The sequence below is a fragment of the Psittacula echo genome (assembly GCF_963264785.1).
Source record: "Psittacula echo genome assembly, chromosome: 3".
NCBI classification, from domain to species: Eukaryota; Metazoa; Chordata; class Aves; order Psittaciformes; family Psittacidae; genus Psittacula; species Psittacula echo.
The window spans coordinates 9166040-9188889 of NC_137736.1; the positions used below are offsets into that span (position 1 = coordinate 9166040).

At 45.3% G+C, this 22850-nt stretch overlaps 2 protein-coding genes across 4 annotated transcripts in view; one reads left to right on the forward strand and one right to left on the reverse strand.

The window, feature by feature from the left end:
* Positions 1–6587, reverse strand: SCNN1A (sodium channel epithelial 1 subunit alpha; the record flags this gene model as incomplete). Its single annotated transcript, XM_080613705.1, has 12 exons — positions 6220–6587; positions 5530–5785; positions 4469–4656; positions 3613–3713; positions 2772–2935; positions 2343–2441; positions 2056–2173; positions 1735–1813; positions 1353–1410; positions 1176–1231; positions 548–623; positions 1–327 (listed from the first exon to the last, which is right to left on the reverse strand). Exons 1-12 carry the CDS (start codon positions 6567–6569, stop codon positions 1–3), a joined length of 1872 nt encoding a protein of 623 aa, XP_080469831.1. The 5' UTR covers positions 6570–6587.
* The window catches only part of VAMP1 (vesicle associated membrane protein 1), a 49495-nt gene that overhangs the window by 11210 nt on the left and 15435 nt on the right, over positions 1–22850 (forward strand). Inside the window, exon 4 of one of the 3 annotated variants that reach the window (XM_080613712.1) lies at positions 10356–10488. The exons of 1 other annotated variant lie outside the window; for it this stretch is intronic. In XM_080613712.1, coding sequence (XP_080469838.1) covers positions 10356–10360 — 5 coding nt within the window. In that variant the 3' untranslated portion in view covers positions 10361–10488. Of the gene's footprint in view, positions 1–2747; positions 3395–10355; positions 10489–22850 lie in introns of those variants that run through there. One more of the 3 variants, XM_080613711.1, reaches the window with a different exon arrangement.

Genomic DNA, 22850 nt, shown 5'->3' on the forward strand with positions numbered 1-22850 from the left:
TCACTCGTGTCCCACCTCACCATCTCTGCTTGGCCCACGTGGTTCCAGGCTGTTGTAGGATGGCAGCATGGTCACTACAGCCTCAACAGTGAAGCGGTGTGGAGCACTAAGAGCTGGTGCCTCATCTTGGAAAGCAGCATTATCGTGACTGTTTGGAGGGGGTTCCGATGGAGAGAGCTGCTGCCGAGAACGGAACCAGCGTACAGCCAAGATTAAGGTGATGGCAATGAAATCCAGAACCAGCTCTGCAAGCTCCATCACGGACAGGACAGAGGATCCAAACCAGAGACTCCACTGGTTCCCAAACTGGGACAGCAGAGTCACTACCTGCAAAAGACGGAGAAAAGGCCAGTGAGGACAGCCCTCGTTTGAGCCTTTTTCCTCCCTGCCTGCTCCCACTAGCAGTGCCCTGTGGAGCTGGGGGCTTCCTCCCACCCTGCCAAGGAAAAGAGACTCAATAGCCAACAATGCTGTAACAAATGCCTGCCAATATTCCATATATCACAGGGGAATGGGTGACTAGAGAACATGGCAGTAAAGCGTGTACCGTGAAGGCTGGAGACTCCCCATTGGTCTTGTAGTTCCACTCCTCAAAAAAGATATTCACTTTGGCAACTCCGTTCCTGTAAATAAAGATGAGGCTTAGTAACCCCAAATCCACAATCCTTGCCATTCACAAAGTGTAATTATCTTCTCTGTCCCCTTCTGCCCCATGTTCTCTTCCCACATACACCACCCAGAGAGGCTTCTCCCAATCTCTGCAGTTCCCTCATTCCGCAAAAGATACACACTTTGGTACTTACAGTGCACTTCTGAGACTGCACTGTGAAACTCAATGTATGTGGTGTCTTACGCTGGCTAAGAAGATCCTGCATGGCTCCGCTTCTCACTCTTCCACAAGCACTTCCTGTGAGTCCAGACCACAAGGCAGCCACCTGCAGCTCACTATTCTCATACTAGCATTTAACCCTTTCCAGATTCTCCACCTGGGTTCCCTTTTCTTGTTGAAGTTTCAGTTTATCTCTACTTTGATTCAAATCCACTGGCCTTGTCTATGGGTCCCATGCCTAATCTCTTCGCATCAGTGATTTAGTCTTAACTCTGGCCCTCTCCAACACACACACTCCACTGGGATAGTGTCTGGTTTGGACACAGCCTCTGTGTAGGGCTCTCACCTCTTGGATGTGATATTGTATTTGTTCTGTTGTGAAAGCACGTAAAAAACCCAGTCCTGAAATGAGAGTGCAATAAATTGCATTACAGCATCACAGTCACCTCTTGTAGGTTTAGTTGAGGAAGGGCTAAATAGGAGGTGAGACCAGTGCTGAGAAGCCAGGACACCCTCTTCTTACCTCTGAGACTGCAGATGGCCAGCGAGAGTATCCAGCTGACAGCTGGTATTGTGTCATTCTGGAAGACAAGAGGCTGTATTAGCTGCTGAAGCTGTAGAAGCCACAAGACCAGGTCTCTCAATCTCCAGGCACACCTGGAAGCTCCCTCCCATGCTGAAGTTCTGCCCACTTCCCACCATGCTTCTGCACGGTCCTCGGAAGCTCATTCCCAAGCTGACACTGATGTTCCTCAGCCATTTTAGCTTCCTGATGGAAGAAATACCATTTTGGGTTGCAAATCAGCTATTGACTCAAGCTTTCGCTCTGATCAGGGAATGCTTTCCAACACCTCCAGGAATAAAGATTTTTCCAGTACTCCTGACTGACTGATGATCAAACTTACTTGCAAGGTTTTCGACATTTGTGGAAACAGCCCAGCACGTTAGCTTTGAATTCAGCCAGGAGTTTGTAATAGCAGTAGCCTAACAGCAGAGAAAGTAAATCCAGGTAAGCTCACAGTATCTGCATGCAAAAGGTGATGTGCAACAGCAAGGGGAATGCAGAGAAGGTTTCCTTCCACAAGCTCAGAGGGCATAACCATCTAAGAATGTCTTTTGGATGTCCCACACCAGGAAGCTCATTGAAGACAATGAGGAGATGTATACGAGGCAGACCAGACAGGTTTAGGTGGGCATAAGCTTTACTATTCCTTCTGTCCACTTACCCCAGGCTACGTGTTTTGTGTAATCACAGTACTCTGCTCCAATGGGTAAGGGATAGAAGTAATATGCACAGCCACAGCGCTCTACCATGTTGAGCTGAAAACAGGAGCGAATGCAGACCTGGGAGGCACACAAGGTGGAAAAGGCTGAACAAGGGAACCAAACCCACCACAACCTGTATCACATCATAGTATTACAGAGCCCACAGGCAAGCATGGCTGTTAGGGGACAGAAGCATTTCAGGAAAGTAGGGAAACAAGGTGGCAGGGGACCACTGATGATGAGTTACCTGTTCTGTGTAGCGGGATGAGTACAGATTTTGCACTGACACGTCACTGCCATCCTCTGTGCAATCACTGTAACTGCCCCCAAGACGCACAGTCATCTCCTAAAAGATCAAACAGTCATTGCACAGAATGACTGGCACTTTGCTGTTCTCTGACACTTCCATGCCACACACAGCTTGTCCATCAGTATCTGCTCTTACACTTTCCTTGGGATGAAGCTTCACCTGCTTTCCTCCATTTAATTGTTCACTGATAAACTGCAGCCAAATGCTTCTTGTCTAGCCCAGTAAGCTGCTCTTCTTTGCCTCCCTTCACTCCGTGTGATTAATCCCTCACTTAGAACACACTGGGTCCATGGTAACCCACCTGTATCTATTCACCAAGTTGAATCTCCCCTGTAACCTCAGGTCTTATCCCTGCTGCTTCCTCACCTTTCTCATGCTGATGGAGGTCTCGATACCAGGGCGCACATTGAAACCCCCGTCATCCATGAAGGCTGGCTCATTCTGATCATGGACCATGACCCTGGCTCCTGTCACCGTGGACAACAGAGGGATGAAATCATTCTGTTCAGTGCGTACCACCAGAGAGAGACCTGAGGGAATGTCAGAGAGAAGGGAGGTCATGGCTGGCCATCACGTGGGAGAGGGGAGAAAGCAGAATGGTTAAAATGAGTCCGTGAGAGATAAAGGAAGAGAAACCTCAACCAGGCTGTAGTGAAGCTGGGCATCGATTGAGGGTGGCTGGAGGGAAGCCAAAGACAGAGCTGGAGGCTTCCAGGACTATCCAGAGAAAACTATTTCTTCACTGTGGCTTAGAAAAAAGCAGAACTGGGAAGAGAGAGAGATTTTGTGGAGTGACTGAGCTGGATAGAAGAAAAGCCTGAACATTTTGCCTAGAGAGGTTTAAGAGGGGTTGGGAACACAAACAGGCCAGTTGCTGGAAACAAGAAAATGGAGAAAGTGAAGACCCGGATCTCAGGAGTACGGTGTTACAGCTCAACAGGGGACTTCAGGAAGGGCCAGAACAGGTCCAGAGGGAGCAAAGAATGTAAGGATGAGGCACTGATGGAAGAGAGTGAGTTCAGTGGGGCATCAGTGAGGGACATCCATGTTTATGAGACAGCCATCTCCACATGGGTGAAAAGAGAACTTGGGCAAGACAGAGCACAGCTGCAATCTGCCACCACCAGCATCAAGCACAGCAGGATGCCTTTAACTCCTGGAGAAGACAGAGCTGAGCTGTTCTTACCAAAGACTGCCTCTCACCTACCGTTACTGATCCCAGGCATCGAGGATGTCCACAGGCTGCTGCTGTTGTCGTTAAAGGTATAGCAGTTCCCATAAAAGGGATGATGGAAATGGGTATAATTCCTGAGAGGGGAACAGAAACATTCACTCTGGCTGAGAGACCAAGGGGAAGGGCTTTCTGAGAGGAACAACTGTTCTCCATCTGCAGGGAGAGGGGCTTACAGCAGATGGGCAGTATTTGTTATGTAAACTTGCCTGAATGGGAAAAGCAATTAAAATGTGCTGGAGCTGGCCAGGTTTTTACACCAGGCTTGTCATACTGCTAACTCCTGAGAGCCCAAATGATTTTTAGCAGCCCTAGCAACTACTGTATAACCTTCCTAACACTGACAAAATTCTTAGCTCTTCCCACCTCTTTACCTCCCTTGCTGATGGGTTTCATTCCATTACCTCTTTGGGGCTTTTTGACCAATAACGGTAGCAGAGAAGTGGTATATTTTTTACCATCTTTTTATAACCAGTCTCTCCTCTCCCCCTCCTGCATGTACCACTTTACCACTCTACCAGTGTAGACTTCTACACTTGTATCTGGACCCACTCTGGGATTTGTATCAGTGTATTTCATTTTTGTGAGACCCAGGAAAAGGCAAAACCATTCTCTGAGGTCCATAGTTTTGGGTCACAGAAACTGTGGCCCTGGTGAGCACAACCCACAGGAAAGACTCAAGAAACATCCTTTGAGACAATGGGATATGAACAAGGAAATATCCCACTGTGGTAAAGAGGTTCTCTAATGTGGATTCCTTGATTCCCTCTGGACCCAGGCACAAAACACAGGTGTTTTTAGGAAGACTCTGTGGGATGTTTCCAGCACTTACGCCTTGTCACACGTTGCGTCATTGAAGCGGCAAGAATAAATGAAATTCTCAAAGTCAGACTCATCCAGGGCTTTCGCATCAGGCATCTGCGCTAGGATATTGATATAGTGAAAGCTGTACCATTCCCGTACTGCATCCACCCCGGAGGAGTACGCCTGATGGAAACAGTCCTTGTTGTTTTCACTGCACTGTTAAGAGGAGAAGGAAGAAAACCAACTGTGTCATTGAAGTCTTGTTCAGAAGGGGAGGCTGTGCCTATGGATTAGCTGTGCCCTCAGCATGGGCAGGGAGTGGAAATGCTCCAAAGGGCTCCTGTGCTCAACCAAAAGGTGATCAACAAGATGTGAAAAAGCAAATCCAGGGCAGCTCCTTGGAGGAAGGGAAACACCAGTAGAATGAGCAAAGCTGAGTTAAAACCCAAGAGACACCAAGTTACAGTGAGGTGTCAGGGTGATCTGTACATAAATTTTACATGTTATAAACCCAGAAGCTTTAAATTCTTGTGTGGGGAGCCCTTCCTTCAGGGTGTGTCCAGAAAAACCTTTGTGATCCTGTGGGAACACCAGTTAACAGGTAAGTGATTGGCTTCAGTCCTTCAGTGCCTTTCTTTTTAAATGCAAATACAGATACCCTGGGGTAAAGAAGCTGCTACCTAGGAGCAAGTGTGACCATGACCCTTTCACGTGACCCACAGCCATTCAATACTTTCCTCGTTGCTATTATTGAGCAACACTGAGGTTGAGGTTAATAAATGGCTCTCCAAAGGCAAGTGCAAGGCTGATGATGTCTTCAGGAAGGACAAGGTTTCCCTTCTCCACCTGGGAAAAGATGGGCATTCATGTGGCCAAGTCTCCTGGAGCCTGCATGGACAGGGACAGGACTTGGGGTACAGGACTGCATTGAGCAAAAGATTCAGCTCTACCTCTATCTGTCATTAGCAAAAGCCAGTGCAGATCAATCAGACTTCTATGTAAGGAAAGGCATGGCCTATGTTCTAACAAGACAGAAATATCTAGGCAGAGATTGGAGTGGGTAGGACACAAGGTATCTAGGAATCTCACCAGAACAAAGCCAATTTTCCAGTCATTCTTGTCCACTGAGGGACTATTCTCTGGCAAGTTGACTACGTTATCCCGCTTTTGCCTTCGCAGCGGATGGCGCTGGACATGATGGAGCAGGCTCCTTGAGCTACGCTTCCGTGTGGACAGCGCGGACCAGTTGCTTTGTGCCAGAGACATGTTGTAGTCATAAAGGTCTAGCAGTGTCTGGTGGGTGATTTGGTCCAGCTCATCCAGCTTCTTCCGGATGGCGCTGTATCTATACGAGGAGTGGAAAGAGGAGCTCGGAGGCTTAGGGATGGATGCACGGAAACAATTCTGAATAAGACATTCGGCAAAGTTTGCTGGGATGATTCAGGACATTCCTGCCACCAGCTGCAAATCCAAGCCCTTGCTGGAGGCTACCATCCTTGTAGAAGAGAAGTAAACACATCTGCTTTTGCCTTGTGGCAGTTTACAGGGCAGCCTGCTGACATACTCCACCAAACAGTTGCCTAAAGTAACATGTCTTACTGTGAAAGCCCTGCAGCAGTAAAGGCCCATTAAAAGTGTCCTTTCCACTAGCACTGCTATAGAAGGGGACAATCAAGGACCATGAGAAGAACAGGAGGAGTACCTGCTTTTATCCTACGCCTGCAAAAATCAAGACAGTTAACAGCTCTGGGGCTGTCTATAGAAGAGTCTATTTCTTACCTGTAGGGATTGAGGGTACACAGTGTCACGGCTGGGAAAGTCAGCCTGTCGGAGTTAAGGTTGAGGTTGAGGTTGACAGGGTAGCTGAAGTACTCCCTGTAGAGGATCCCAAACTGCCAGTACATTAAGCCAAAGGTGAGAAAGAAGAGAACAGACCAGAAGGCTGTCTTCATCTTGTTCTTTTTGGAGCACACCAAGCGGATAGCCCCGTGGATGGTTGTGTTGCTGCAAAAGAACTGGAATAGCTCCTGGTAGGAACTGTAGAACTCGATGAGACCCTCCCGCTTCTCTTCTTTCTGCTGCTGCTCCTCTTCTTGCTTACATTGCCTTGTTTTCTCTCCTTCTGGCATCTTCCCTGTCTTCACAGACCCACCCTACAGCACAAACTCAGAATTAAGGGCTAGCCCTGCAAGACTGTGGCTCCAGGAAACCTTTCCCGGTGCAAAAACTGTCCCTGCATCACCATTTTCCCAAAACCTCGGTGTCTTCATCCTCTCCTTCCCGACCCCATCCCAGGCTGCAGGTCCCCAGCCCTCCATGCATCCGCTCCTATCCCTCCCCACAAGCCCTCCTCTCCCTCAGGTGACAGGGGCAGATCCTCCCACATCGAGCACCCCGCGTCCCTCCCGCTGCCCTCCCTCAGCCACGACCCCTGCCCGGCCCCCCAGGACTGACGCCCATGGCCGCCGGCGGCTGCTCGGGCCGGTCCGGGGCGGGTGTGCTCTCCCCGAGCGCTGCCGGCTCTCCCGCAGCCTCCCCGGCTGGGCTGGGACCGGTTCCTTTCCAGTTGGAGCCAGCACCCCGCCCGGCTCCTGCCCTGCCAGCCTCTCCCCGCCCGCCCCTTCTCTCTTCCCTTCCTCCCTCCCTCCCTCCTCTGCCCCTTCCCCCCGGGCGCCGCTCCCGAGGAAGAAAAGCGTCTTTAAACTCTCAAGTGTTCGTGGCCGAGGCACTGGGGACGCACCGGGGCGGTGACCTTGGCGGCGCCGGGAGTGCCTGGGGTGGTCAAGGCGCGGCCGCGGCGCTCCCGGCGGGGTACCCGGTGCCCCCGAGGGGAGCCTGCCCCTGCCAGGTGTGGTGCGGAACAGCCGGTCCCTCTTCCTCATCCTCCTCCCACCCCCAGCCAGCGGAGACGCGGCGTCTCAGCGAGCCGAAGTGATGCAAAAAGCAAGCTGGGAGTGCTCGTCCCGAAGGCAGCGCCGGGCGGACGGGGCACCCTGTTGGGGAGGCAGGGTGAGGGCTCCTGCGTGGCTTTAATCGCCAGTTGTGCTTTCCCAGGGCAAAGCTGAGGGCAATGGAGAGTTTGAGGTGAGATCTGCAAAGAGGAATGGGCCTGGGCAGAGAAGGCTGGTGGCGGCACAGTGATCCGCATGAAGTAGCATAGCCCTTGCTGATTCATTGACTAAAGAATCGTTTCCTGACCAGAACTACCCGGTCCAGCCATGAGTGGAAGCTTGTTTCACTGTGCCTGAAAAATCAAGGCCTCCGGTATTATCCAAAGCCTTGCAGTGTTTCCTCAGACCATGGAAATGAATACCCAAAGCCAAAAGTGACCAGAAGTCCCAAACACCCCCCTGCCATTAGAACACTGTAACTTCTTTCCCAGGCCTTTCTCCAAATGGTTTTCTCTCAAACTAGCTCTCTCTGAGGTTTTCACTTCTTTCTTTCCTTTATGAATACCTGCTCCAGACCAGTCACCTGCCACTGAATTTTGATCCTTATTGGAGCAAGCAATGGTTTGGTTAGTGACTCAAAATACACAGCCGCTTTTACCTCTTAATATTGCAAAATACCATGCTTGAAAATGGCAAGCAGTACACTTTTGAGGCTGGCAGTTAATTGACAGTGTGCCAGGAACAGCCTTGTGACAGATGCCTGTTACAAACCTACAGCCACAACTTAGAACTTTCCTCTAGCTCTGTCCTGTGACAAAAAGCAACACAAAGCAAAAGCATGGCTTCCTCTGCAGTTCTAAACTTAATTGTGTCTCAAGTGATTTATTTTGAACTTTCATCAAAGGTGAGTTGCAAAATCACAGAATCATGGAACAGTTTGAGTTGGGAGAGACCTTAAAGACCATTTAGTTCCAACCCCAAGCCATGGGCAGGGACACCTTCCACTAGTCCAGGTTGCTCCAAGCCCCATCGCAACCTGGCCTTGAACACTGTCAGGGATGAGGCAGCTGCAGCTTCTCTGGAAATAATTAAACAAACATCTTGCTGGCATTTTCACGATTTCCAGCTGCTGTGTCAGCCCTCATCTAAGCAATTCCCCTTTTCCCTCTTTCTCATGCCGCTTTGCTGCTCAGGCTGCCATACATTATCTACTGTTGTGGCATACCTCAGAGCACATATCAGCCCTGAGGTGACTTCCAGTTGCTTCAGTCATGGGAATATTGTTCTTTGGCCATGGTTTTGTAAATATCCTTACGTTCCCCTGGTCACAGAGATGTGCTGCAGATTGATTGCCAGCTCACAACCACAATTACCGCTTGATTCCCCAAATACTATAAACAATGCAAACAACAAATCTGTTGCCTTCTCAGGTGCCAGTCTCAATCTCCATTTGCAGCATCAGAATTTGATAACTCTTCCGGGATTTTTTATTACTTACATCTTCCCTTTTTATTCTACTGTTTTTCTCTAATGCATAAATGAACTAGATCATTCAAGTGACCATCTTATGACCAAGCCTGACAGTCATAAATGGTACCATTTTCCTCAGACACACTTCAGTGTAACAGAAGATAGTGACATGGAATTATTAGTGTAGGTTGCAGAAGACTCTTGTTGTTAATTCGAGTGATTAGAGGCACCCCTGTCTCAAATGTCCCTCACCACAAGAGTCTTTTGAGCATTTTGCTCATCCACAAGCTTCTCGATATTATTTGATGTATTGACCTATCAGGGTGAGTCACACCAGATGGCACTGGTTTTTGACACTGATGGTAGTTTCCCCCACCCCCAATCAGGCTCAGCAATTATGGGATAAATGGTCTTCTGAAATCCCAAGTCTTGCATTAGAAGGAAATAACTTCCATGCAAATCCTTGCTGGAAGTTTTGATTTGTAGTATTTGCTTCATCTCTGACAACATTTTAAGTCCAAGGAGCTTTATACTGAAAAGATCTTTTTCTCTCAGATGCTTGTCACTAGGTCCTTCTCTTTTGAAATGGGAAGCACCCTGTTGTTCTGGGCAGTGCTTCTGTATATTGTATCTTCACAAACTGAATGCATGATTGCTTTTTATTGCTACTGAACAACCTTTGAGTAAACATGAATCATTTTTTATGGCATCAAATTGGAAATGTTTCCTTACCAGCTCTATCTATTATCTGCCCAGGTAGGAATGTGATAATGATCACACATTGTGTGCACACAACATTTTAAAATGGAACAACCTTTTTTCAACACACCTTTACTGTGTTGGGAAAAAAGAGAAGTCTCTTCCCATCTGGTCTAGATTCCAAGTGTAGCAAATGATACATGTTTTTAAACTACTTGAAAGACCTCCAATCAGTTTAATTCTTTTGTATATCCATATATGTAATTTCCTGTTTGCAAGATCGAAGCCAGTGATTATTTCTGGATTAGCTACAACTAGTCAGCTGTACATCTGATTATATTTTTCTGCATTAAAACTAGCAACCCAGACAGTAGACAGTCAAGGAATAGCAGTGTGGATGGTGCTGTAAGTTTAACTGAAGTACTTGGCCAAAGAAGTACTACCTAGTATCTGACAAAGACGGGCAGATGTGAGGCTACACTTTGTGATATTTTTTACCCAGGATTCATGGACTTCTTTGAGGCAGAGGTGGTGTTCCCTAAAGAGGATCATTATTAAAAAGCCGTCAGGGATTTGCAAACCGACCCAATGGGCTTTTGAATGCTTTCTCCCTTGCTGCTGATTTAACTTGCCAGGCAGCAGTGGTGTCTGTCCCAGACAAGCAGTGATACTACAGCAGCAAGGGTATGTCCATGTATGCATTCCCACTCCTTTGTGTCCCAAGGAGGCTGCCTTTCAGTGCATTATTATTTTTTTACCTTGTAGGAGCAGAGTGGGTGCAGAGAACTGTTCTGGTGGCACAAAAGGGAATCCTAGGGTAAAAATGAAACAGTGTGTGTTATCCCTGTCTTTCAGCATGAAAAGTGGGAGCCTATGGGGTACAGCTCACGAAAATGGTATTGTATGACTGAGCAAATCCTGTTGGGAACTGTGTGGAGGGAATCCAGCCTCTCTTCCTAGGAGAATGAAGTCAACATGAGCAGACCCCAGAAGACCTAGATGGATCCTCTTTTGTTGCTGTTTGCATACTGCAATGCATTATGAAGCCCAGAGGAGAGCCTGGGTAGTGGCTACTCATCCTCTGCCTCTGCTGGAATATCTGAACGAGCTCCTGAAAAATGAAGTGACTCCCATCTGTTGTCTGCATTGCAGGACGAGGGATTTTGCAGCCCAGTGACCAGACCCCATGGTACATTAGCCATATTACTTTGTGTCTGAGTCAGCTGCCATCTTTGCTGCTAGTGACCCACCCTCCATGAGAAAATCACTGAAAATAGGCCTTCAAGCTCTACTTCTGCTGCACAGTCCCTAAATTCAGGGTCTCATCTAGGATCACTCAGCCAGAGCCATGTAGGATTGACCACTCCTCAGATACCAATCTCAGTTCAGTCCTATTGCAATAGGATGGGCTTTAGAAATAGCTAGATGAAAATTCCTACTCACTGGCATAACTAAGCCAAGTCCAATGCCCATCTGGAAGCTAGGTGTGCAGTCCAGGCTGAAACAGCAGCAAGCAACACTATAGGATTGATTTCTGGAGCAATTACTAAGCAGAGTGGTCAAGATGAAGCCTCCTTGAGGTTCCCCCCACCTGCCCTATTCTCTCCAGCTGAAATCTGTCATTTCCTCGTTCCAGCCCTAACAATATAACTATTATCACAAACACATGACTCCCCTGTGTCCCCACCCCTTTCCTCATCTCTCCTGCCTGTTGTTAGGAACTGGAGGCAGATGCAGCTACCTCAGACCAGTTTTGATACCGACACCTGCAGGGTTGGGTCTGGTCACTCTCTGAGCCTAGCACAGTGCAGCAAGCATTTGCTTGATAGACACACACGCCTGTTGCTGCCTGCCTGGAGCTTTGCTAGAGCTGATGTTGGGACAACTAGTTTATGTTTACCTCTGTTTTTGATACTGCCTCAGGTAATTCTCCAGGTGCACCCCTCAGTCACTCCTGCCTTGGTGGTTTCATGTTGCTTCTGCTGCCTGGCTTTGCTCTGGTGATGGTGATGTCTCCTTCTCTGGAATATAAACCAAAAGTTATGCCAAAAAAGGGGATCCATAGGGAATTAAGCCCTTAAGAAGAGGAATTAGCCTGTAAATCCCATTTCTCTTATGGGTAAGGCCAGATTTCATCGCCAAATGGCTTGAGGGAACACTTCCCACCACACCCTTCTGAAAAGGCAGAGCAGAAGGCATCACCACCTTTCCCATCTCCTTTTTAATTGTTCAAACGTGTTCAATTAATTCTTCTGCTTGAGAGATTTCATGTTTTCTCTCTCAAGATCTCAGGCTAGCAGTGATATGAAGCTCTGGAATGGTCCATGAGGCAAAGAACCTAATTTTTTTTTCAATTTTGATAAATTCAAGTTAAGGATTAGGTGGTAGGATACCCTTTGGCGTTGTCTTGTCTTTTATAATGAAGTAATCTGAGGTTTATCCCCTGTAAATAAAGGCCCTAGAATATCTGGATTAATATCCCATTCCCTTCCCTTCGAGGTTGGCCAACAAAACATGAATCTTAGTCAAGCCATGTGGCCACTCCTGGTGATACTGAGAAGAGTGGGATTTCTTCATTATAGTCACAATCCTATTCTGTCACCTCTTCTTTTCATTCTGTCTCAGGACTGTTCAGCTGTTTCAGATACATTGCCTATATCAAGAAGTTTATACACCTGGGCAAATTTTTGGGTGAGAAAGGGATTCTCCTCAAGTAAGACACGAGACGTTGCTGGGCAGTGGTTTAAGAACGAATATTCCCCTGTAGTTTGAAAAATGGCCCACTTCACAGAGTGTAGGGCTATTTGCCTTCCAAATCCTCTGCAAATAAAGGATCTCAAAGTATTTGCAGCATACCTCCTGGTATGAGTCTGTGCATATTTATCAGATGAGGAAAATTGCTCTTTCATGCTAAGGACTTAATAAAATGCTGATGGTATTTCATGGGGGGGGGGGGGGTGTGTGTGTGGGGTGTGCCTGTGAGAATGATTCAGGTATATACACAAGTATAACAGAGAAAACCAGCAATTCATAAAGAAATCAGTACTAAGCAAACCCATGACTTCAGAAGCGGAAAAAGGGGAAAAGAAAATGGTAAAAAATACTATTGAAACAGGGGAAGGAGAGGGAGCTGAATGGAAAGAACAGAGGCAAATGAACTCAGAAAGAGAAGAAAACTGTGCCCTCCTTTCCCATGAACTGCACCTGGTTATGGTGGGAGGGCCCACATTGCCTAGTGACACTGAAATACGTGCTGCCAAGTTATATGTCTCCCAGAAGATGACTCATGGCAGACAGCTTGCAGCACAGGAGGCTGAAGTTATTCCACAATCTCTTAAAACAATGACATGCTGCCTTTCCTGCCTTTGTAGTAAGTTTCCCTTCCTTTGCCGCACGTTATTATCATTGGCCCAACCTATTTGGTTGGGTTGAAGGATTTGGACCTCTTCATGGTTTTCCATCAGCATTGTCCTGTGCTGCCCTGCTTCACTGACAGTCATTGCTTTGACTCACCACATGTCAGTGTTATCATCCCATACAATCCTGTGCAACTGCTTTCCACTATCACCCTTAATCCCTTCTGCTACCTCTTGTTGTAACGCTACATCAGCACATCAAATGTACCTGGTGGGGCAATGTTGCTGATCCCTCTTGCTTCTCACACGCCCTCTCAATGTGACATCTAGGGATCAGGGTCATAATCCTGCTTTCTCACTTGATGTCTTCACTGTTCCTGCCCTCTACCTCTTGATTTCCGGCCTTCTGGAAACAGCCTTCTCTTCTTCTCATTCAGCTTTGGCAGCCTTTGTAGTTTTGACCTGTTGCCCTGCACTGATGGCCTATACCAGCACCAACTACAACTGTTTTCTTCTGTCTGTCCAAAAGTGTCACCCCTTATAATTTTCATTTTCATCAGCTGAATTCACTTACTGTCACCCTTTGCCATCCTTACTAACCAGGCATGCTCATGAAAAATGGGATGAACACCTTTCATGTGGGGAACAGAAAGCATTGCTCAGTGGAGTAAAGGAAGTCAGAAGAAAGCATCTATCAAAAAAAGCTGAAGTTGGCTACTATGGGAAGAGCAGAGAAGTATGCAAACTTCAGCATCTCACATGTAGAAAGACAGTCAGGTCAAGCAGAGCTTCAAGGAACAACTAGCAAAAGGAATCAAACTAACATTAGATCTTCCTTGACATGTATCAGGAACCTGCCAGATGTTCTGAGGGGCAGATGGATGACCAGGATATGAGAGGAGGCCACAAGGGAGATAAGGCCATTGCAGAAATCCCTGCATCTGTGTTAAGTGTAGAGTGAAGAGATCAACGTGGCAGGACCCATTCTTCAGCAGGGTGGGGTTCACCAATGAACATGTCTGAAACTGAAGCAGTGGTGGAAAAGGTTCAACACACTGACAAAGCAAACAGTAACAACTTGCTGGGGGCAATGGCATTTGTCCAAGAGTCTTAAAGGAACTCTGGAATAAAATAGCTGAGCTTCTCCAAGCAGCATGTAACCCAGGCTTGCCAAAAGCGGAAAGTGGTAAATGTGATGCCATGTTTTAAAGCTCAAGAGGAGGGTGACCTGGGAGTCTGCTGAGCTGTGAGGAGGAGCATGTTTTGGCAGTGAGTAGGAGCTGGACTAACTTGGTGTGACACATCAGGCTCTGGAGGGAAGCATGTGTCCCCTGCTTTTGTCTGGGACACAAGGTAGGGGGTGGTTGTAACAGAGCTGGAGGCTTGGAGAAAAGAACAGCTCAGTCCTTTTCCCTTTTTGCTTTCCCCTTTTCCTCTTTCTCCTTTCTGTCTTTGATTGTTTCATTGTTTTTCTTTTGTTTGGGTTGGTTTGGGGTTTTTTGAGAGGGAGAGAGTGCAGAATGTTACAGGAGCTTCAGTACCCCTTGTAGCTTATCATTGCTCATGTCAGTGAAGTCCAGATGAAGGACAGGTGGTCAGAGAAGGTGATAAATGCAGATTGCTGCTACTATGAAAAGCAAATGTGCAGCACTAGTGAAGACATCTCTTTGGTCAGCATTCCATACTCTGTTTACAGAGAGAAGCCCTGAGGCAATGTTCCTGCTGGCAGTGCTGGAGAGGAGAAGCAGCGTTCTGTAGCTGTGATGACCTTCTCTGAGAAAAGAGGTATCCAGCTATTGAGAGGAACTACCTGATGCCCATGGGCTTTTAAGAAGCTGCAGCCATGTGGGAGTCATCTTGCTGTTGTATATGTGTGAACCTCTTGCTGCTCACTGTGCTGATCCAACCAAGGACTGTGATGCCAAGCTCTTGCAAATGAGCTTGCTGCTTCAAGCTTCTGATCTGGAAGAAGTGTACAGTCAGAGAGCATAAATGCTGGCCCTGGTGCTTTGTCCTGGCCCATCCCTACCAAGCAGTTGGCAGAGATTCCTTGCAGTTCACTGACCAAGATGGGAGAGTTGTGGGAAAGTTTGGTATCATGTCTATGGTCAGTGTGGATATCTGTTTCCTGCTGCATGCTGGGCTTGAATGATTTACTGTCTGTCACTGCCTGGTGGAGTATGGGGGAGGGGTTTTAGCTCTGAATGATTCCTGTGCATTAGGTACTTCATTATGAATCTTCAAAAGGCTGAGGGTGACAGGTGGAATTTGAGGCTTCTTGGCCTAATGAAGCTTTATAAAGGACAGCTTTACCTGCTGTAGGGAGCTGTATCATTGAAACTCTTCTGGCACAAAAGAAGGGCTCTTCCCAGTCTGATTCTGTGATGAACTTGGCAATTGCACGTAAGGGTGAGCACAGCTCTCAGAACTGATGTGTGCAGAGATGTCGTTCTCAAATGCTTCAAGGCTGACATCTCTACAGTTTAAAAGGCAGCCCTTACTAAGCCTGTCCTTACTGTGGTGCCTTGCAACAGGGACACTTACACTGAATTCCTATGGCATGTAGGTTGCAGCTGCATAGCCGGAGAAGCTCTGCACACTGACCTCCAGGGTCGAGTCTGGCCTCTAATGTAATGTGCCTGTCATGTTCCAGAAAAGGGCTTTGACTGAACAAGGTGTCTGGGATGTGTTAGGGAAGCACTGTCCACGGTTGCTTTGGAAGTGCTGCAGAATGTGCGATCATGATACAATGTGAGGTTGAAGCTAACACGATTCAAATGCTTTACTTCTAGTTAATGCATGTTCTCTCTGAGGCAAGTACCAGCTGAGCTTCATCTATGTTCATAAAGTGCACTTAAACCACTGTGGTTAGACTGATGAATCTATTTAGCTAGCTTAAATTGCAAAATGACTGCTCCTTCAGTACTGCATTAGAAGTTTTGGCTTGTCCATATTCACGATACAATGCAGCCACAGCCCCTGAGTAATCGTGTGTTGACTGAAGTGCAAAGAACTTAATCTTATGTTTTGCAGGGTGACAAAATCCGTAACAAATTTAATGTCTTCTGTGTAATAATTCTCCTACAGAACTTGTTTAGGACACCTACTTTAATACTTATTTCTACTGACAGAGTGTACGTTATAATGGGTTCATCTGCCTAGCAGCTAATCAGATGATGACCAGATTCCTGCTTCTCAATTCTCATGGCCAGGCAGTGTTGCCACATGGCACTTGGCCACAGCATATTTGACCTTGGAAGGCAGCATGGCTGTCTCCCAGAGATGCAGAACATATTATTTATCCATGTCTTTCTAATGCAATCGAGTGTATCTTTGATGAACTTTTAGTGTCTTAGTGACATTTTCTGTAATAAGTGTTTTATATGTAAAATGTAAGGAATGTTATAACTCAAGGTCACTTTGTTTATCAGTATTACTTTTTCTGCTTTAGGGTATATGCTTTACTTGGTTTTGTGGTTTAAATTAAGCTTGAGACCTTCAGGGACACAATAATAATGAATTCTTCATAGCAGTTCCAGTGGGGAGCATCATAGAGCAGCTAATCAAATCAAGTGCCATCGTATATTTCTCCTTGCGAGGAATAGGGCCACTCTTAATGCATTTCTTTCATCTTTCATCTCTCCATTAATTTTCTTTCCTCACTGTTGAGTATATTATGTCTTATTTTACCCTGAACATGCCTAAATATAACCTGCAGCTGCTGATTCTCGCTGTGCCTTTCCCTGCAGGTTAGTGCACCAGTACTTTGGTGCTCCCACCAGTAGTCTGTATTTTCTGTGGTGTGATTGAGAGATAATGGTTCAGTGCCCACTGTAAAGTGCTTTCTGACCTTCCCAGTCGGTCCTGTCATTTTGCTCCGGACCACTTCCAAGTTTTCAACATAATTAAAAAGCATGTGGGTGCCTGGACTGCCAAGAGGCGTCGCAGCTTCAGGCTTTGCTGGGCTTCCAATTCGGCATTGGCAGTCATGGGTGACAGCGACTTCTCCAGTGTCACCAATGAAGTTCCTGACAGCATTGACACCTAGCATCCCTTGGAGCTCCCTTTCCATAAAGATGAAATGATACAAGCAAAAACGGCTTCCACCAGCAGTTACGTTCTGCCCATTGTCACTTCTATGTGTTCCCACAGGCCAGGCAATTGATAGGGATTTGTGGATCAACAGTGTGGTGGTCTAGTACCTGAAGGGCACCTTATCTTGTTTGAGTGTGTTTAGCTGGCCAGGGGACTTGTGTTGATCTGAAGGACTCCCTCTGCTTCAGCAGATCCTGCTGAATGATGAATCCTGAAACGATCCTGCCATTTGCAAATCTGATCAACACTGGTTTTGACAAGTTGTATCTCCTGATGTCAATATTAACCAGCACAGTTCTTGCACAGAGACACACCCTTCCAGCAGGGATTACTCCTTCTTTTTGGACCATGAATTTCTGCCATTTGTCTGTTAGGAATTACTTCATGCAATGCAAATGATGATGTATACATACACTATTATTTTTCTTCAGAATCTTCTTGGTTTGTTAAATCTGCACCAGTGCTTTTATCAACCAAATGTTTCATTTTGTCAAAGACTTTTGTTTTCTTAAACATGCTAAATTATTGTCATTTTCATTGTTGAAGCCCTTGTTAGTTAACTCATAGTAACTTCACACTCTCTTAACTGTAATTATTACTATGGAACCACCTAACAATCATTGGTATCATCTCTGTGAACGCTGGCACAGCACACCCTTCTGAGATCTTGGGATTTCTCTATATGCCAGGATTTTTAAAAACTTAACTCCATTAGGCCAGGTGCCTTCTCAGCCAAATCCTTCATGATTCTGAGATGCAAATGTTCTTGGCTACTGATCTGAAAATACTTACACTTAATAGATGCTGTTAAAATTTTCCTTAGTTTGCAAATAGATTAGGAAGTTGTTTACCATCCTCATGTAGTATGAATGGACAATTCCATTTCTTTTTGTATACAAACAACTATCTTCTTTGTATCAAAAAGCCTACATCAAAAATCTTCTCAATCCTATATGGTTTCCTATATGCACCCAGTAAGAGCCTAGGCCATTACTGGCATTTCTTGGTCTTCAATGTATTTTGAAAGAACTCCTTCCAAGTCCCATTAGCACTTGCAGCAATCCAATTTTTCCAGATTATTTTACACTCTCCTTATCACCTTGTATGCTTCATAAATTCTCACTTTTATTGTGTGCCATATGCCTTCTTCCATCCACACCTTCCTTCTGCCTTTTTTCCCTCCCTGTTGGTTATATACAATATTTCTAAGTGTTACCTTTAAATTCTCTATTAGGTAGGAAAAGCATTTAACTATGTCTGTCTTTTTCACAACTACAGAACTGCAGATCTTTTCCATCTTGTAAACTTCTAGCAGTGAAATTTCTATTAAAAAACTCATTGCAGCTTTATTCTGGAGTATCAGCAGATTTTCCCATTAGCTGTTTATTCAGAGGAGCTGAGTAGGTCTGCAGCCTGTGCTGTGGCTGTGAAACAGGTTTTGGGTCACTGCCTGCAAAGAGGCTCAAGAGCAGCAGTTGTGATAGACTTTGTTTTGCAGAGCAGTAATCCACTCTTGACTGTTCTCTGTAATCAAATCCCTCCAGGTGTCTGCTAAAGCTGGGACCCTTCCATTCTCCAAAGCTGCAATCCATTGCACACTGGATTAGCCTGCCTGAAAGGAATAGCTCTGGTAAGCAGTTGTGCAATTTACCAAGCTTGCTAGTAAATTACCATGTAGGTATCGCATTCAAGGATGCTGCAAGTGCTGGAAGAAGGCTGTGTATCTGCTTTTCTATGCAGGGAGATGAAAACCAGCTAAATAACTATGTGATGACAGATAAGGAGGTATTGATGGGCAGGACCTAGAAAACAAGGGAAAGAATATACCACTTGTGATGAGAGAGACGGCATACAATACTGGTAGCCAAAGTTCAGCTAAGAGAAGCAGGTGAGGCTGGGAATGCCTGTGTACTACAGGGAATCTCAGAGACGTGATGGTGGGAGGAGATCTCCAGAGGTCTCTGATCCAACCTGTGGCTCAGTCAGGTCACTGTGATTTTGTCCAACCAAGTCTGGAAACCCTTCCTGAGTGGAGATGTTGCCATCTTTCTGCGTACCTGATCCAGTGCTGCATTTCCCTTCTGGTAAAAAAGTTGTTCCTGAAGTTCAGCTTGAACCTGCCAAGATTCAGCTTGTTGCCAGTTCCCTTTGTTATATCTCCTGCTACTATTGAGAAAACATTGGTTCCATTGTCTTTGTGATGACCTTACAAATATCGATAAGGAAGAAATATGGGCAACTAATATGAGGTATAAACTGGTTATCATGCAAGTAACAGAAATATGGCAGAATAAAAGTCAGCCCCGGAATTAAAATATTCTGCTGTTCAGGACTGCTAGACAGAAAGATAAAGATTGTGAATTAGCATCACATGAATGATGTTATAGGTTGTTCAGATGAAACTCAGAAAGTTTAAAGAGGCATTTCTCTGGTGCAGCTCAGAGTCAGCTGTGAACTGCTCAAGTTCATAACTGGCTATATAGGGAGAGAGCTAATATTAAAACAGATAAATCCCTATAAACTATGCTGCCATGGGGAAAACTAACTTCAGAGTTATAAACCAGAGAATAATCTCTCATGATAATCATGGGCCTTAGGCCTATAATTCTCAACATGACAGATGACAAATTCCTTCATAAAACCATCACTGAACCTACAAAAGACTTGTTAGTTGTAAATAGCAATTAAGTCATAGAGCAGGCGGTCATCAAAAATAAATGTGGAGTGTGTGATCATAATTTCCTTACATATAAATAAAGTGGGAAGCTAAATAAGAATAGGCCTCTACTGTACACACAGGTTTTGTTTCCAAAGAAATTGAAACCCCAGGAATTAAGAAAACTCTTTAGCATGGGCTGTAATGTTAAGGAAACTGGATGTGAAAGATGCCCAGAAGGTCTGAGAGAGAAGCACAGTGGCTGTGGAACTTGCACCCCAAGTAAAGAAGGAAAAAATCCATCTGTAGCTACCTAGATGAACAGCCACAAAGTGAAGGGTAAGGAGAGAAATAAGCAAAGAAAACTCTTCTTTACAGGTTTGTAGATATAATGTTATGTCAATCTGGAAAATGAATTTTTAAAAGAAGAGAATGTTTTTTCATCTAAGTAAATAACTGACCCAGGAAGGAGAAAGTGGCTATGCAAAGAGAATGGGGTCAAAATAAAAAATAATGGTTAAAACTAGATATAAAATAAGTATAAATAATAAATGCCAATAATAGTCTTTAACCAGGAAAATGACATTGAAGAGTGGTGCAGAGGAAAGGAGCATAATGAGTATGAGGGTACAGGAACTACCATACCTGATTTGAAAGCAAAGCAAACATGAATGTGATGAAACTAAAAAAAAAACGAATTAAGACTTGGATTTTGCTGGGTGTTTTTTTTTTTTTAAACCATAATATTTTTTATTCTTATAAGAGCAGCAAGGAGTTACAGAGGTTTGCAAAATAACAAACACTGTTCACTTACACTTCACCTCATCTGTACTCACTCGGTTTTGGGAATTGGAGACCTGGCAAGTAATTTCTTCCTCCAACACAGACTTACACTTGTCAGTAGGTTACCTATCCTTTCACCCCTTAAGAATTATCATCTGCCCCATGTTACTGTATAACATGGACAGGGAATTTCCAGTCCTTTCCTCAAGGAGAAGCATTTATCCAGAAAGTCTGTCGCTGGCAGCAAATGATGAGCATACAGGAACATCAAAATTTGTGACCCTTTGTTGTTTTATGGTGGCCTCTGAGCTCATGTTTCAGCAATCCGGTGGCTGAATACTCTAACACAGAACAGAGGTGTGCCACAGAGTGAGATCCACTGTGTGAATTACAGTTCAAAACAGACTCTGCATTTCACTGAGTTCACCAGGCTTACCCAAATATCTTACTTTGTCAGTAGAAACCAGATAAAATACACTCTCCATTCCCCTTATGTCTCTGCTCTCCTAAACATCGCTCTTATCCTCCTGGTGTCTGTTGAGTTGAACCATTTCTTCCTAAACCATTTGCAACTGCACCATCTCTTCTACATCCTACTTCCCTTCATTCCTGTGTCCTTTTACATGTCTCCACTTGCCTCTCCTCATGACAACTACAATCAGGCATGTGTCCTTTATCCAAACCCATTACCTTTTCTGTTTCCCATTTTTCTGCTCTCTTATCCTGACCATTTTTGCTCTACTCTGGCCTCTCTGATTTCCACAATACCACCATTTCAGTTCCCATTCTTCCAACAAGAGGAAAGACCACAAAACATGACAGCCCTGGAGTGTGTGGAATATTGCTCTTGCACTTCATGAGACTTGTGGGCAGCACAAACATGACCAAAGCCATGAAGGTCCAGAGTATGGCATTAGGACTGAGAGCAACCTCAATGCTCTTTGCACTTGGATCCCCTTTTCCAGTTCAAACTCCACCACAGTGTTAAGACCCGTTTTGAAAAACACCAAATGTCCAGTTTCTTCTAATCAAGTCCTTCAAGCTGAAATTTAGGAAGAGTTTTAACTTTCCATTGGTAAAGTTATGACCTTAAACTAGGAGCCTAAGGACTTGCTGAACCCAAACCAAAGCCTTTCGCCTTTTAAGTAAGCCAGAGTTGTGCTCACCAAGATAAAAAGGGCAGGCAGATATAGTTCCTTGCAGCTCCCCAAAGCTTCTGCTGACTCTGCTAATGAGCAGGACCATCAACATTGAGCTAGCTTGGCATCCTTTAATTGACTGCATCCTGTGATTAATTAAATTGCATAGGACAACAGCCCACAGCTCTCCACTAGTGTTAAGTGAGAGGTAAAGTAAGAAGTTGTCAGGTGGGTACACACTGGTATAAGGGTGATCTTCACTTCCCTGTACAGCTTTCCCTCTTCCAGAATTAGGTTAATTAGACTAACCTGAAGATGACTGTGGATTTTCAGCTTCCACTGTATATGCTGAAGGTTACTTAACCAAATCTACATTTTACAGAAGTATGCCTACGTATTCACAGGGTTGAATGTGTCTTTTTCTCTCTGTGAATTAACAGCCTGTGTCTTTCCAGCATAGCCCATAACAGTACCAGCAGGAAAATGATCCAGTCTCCTAGATGTTGTATGTACATTCTGCCTGATCCCAAGAGGGAGGGGTTGCAATATTCCTATCCCTGACCCGCACCCTAAACTACCATGTTTGTAAAGGTTGCATCCTCCCTGTAGTCTGACTTTGGCACCTCAAACACAGGGAAGAAGCAGGATCAGTGGTAATAAGGCTGGAACTGAAGTCATGAGATGTCCAGGAGCAGGGAGATAGAAGAACAGAAATCCTCTGTCATGAAGAGAAGGAGGCCAGAAGTGTAATAGCAGCAGTGGCAGTGACACTGCCACTAAACGTAAAACAAGCCCAATTCTTATCTAACAATTTCAGTGCAGTTACACCAATTTACAGAAAAGTGGCTGATCAGGTGAGTTCACAGATTGAACTTCATGGTCTCTTATACCCTCCTCAAACACTGAGTTACTCTGAGACCCTATTATTTAAGCATCTGTTTTGTTTGGGGTTTTTTCACTCCTCAAATTATCCATAATTTTGGATGGCTCCATTTTTAATTACCCAGCATAGATACTGGCACCCAATATTTGGACATACATTTGCATCTACCGTGGTCTGCAGCTACAGTTGGGTGCTCGGCATCTTTCAAAATCAGGTACATGATATGTGAAGGATGAGATCCTGACGTAGAGACCAGTCTACGAAGTCTGGCTGAATGTTCTCACCTCTGTCAACTTCCCTGTGTAAAACAGTGATAATATCAGGTGACTGATGTTATATGGGATGTTCTGAGGACAGGTGAGGTTTTGTGAGCAACTTTAAATGATAGCCAGTTTGGTTTTGTGCAGTGGCTTAAGCCTTCCACTGACTGCTGCTACT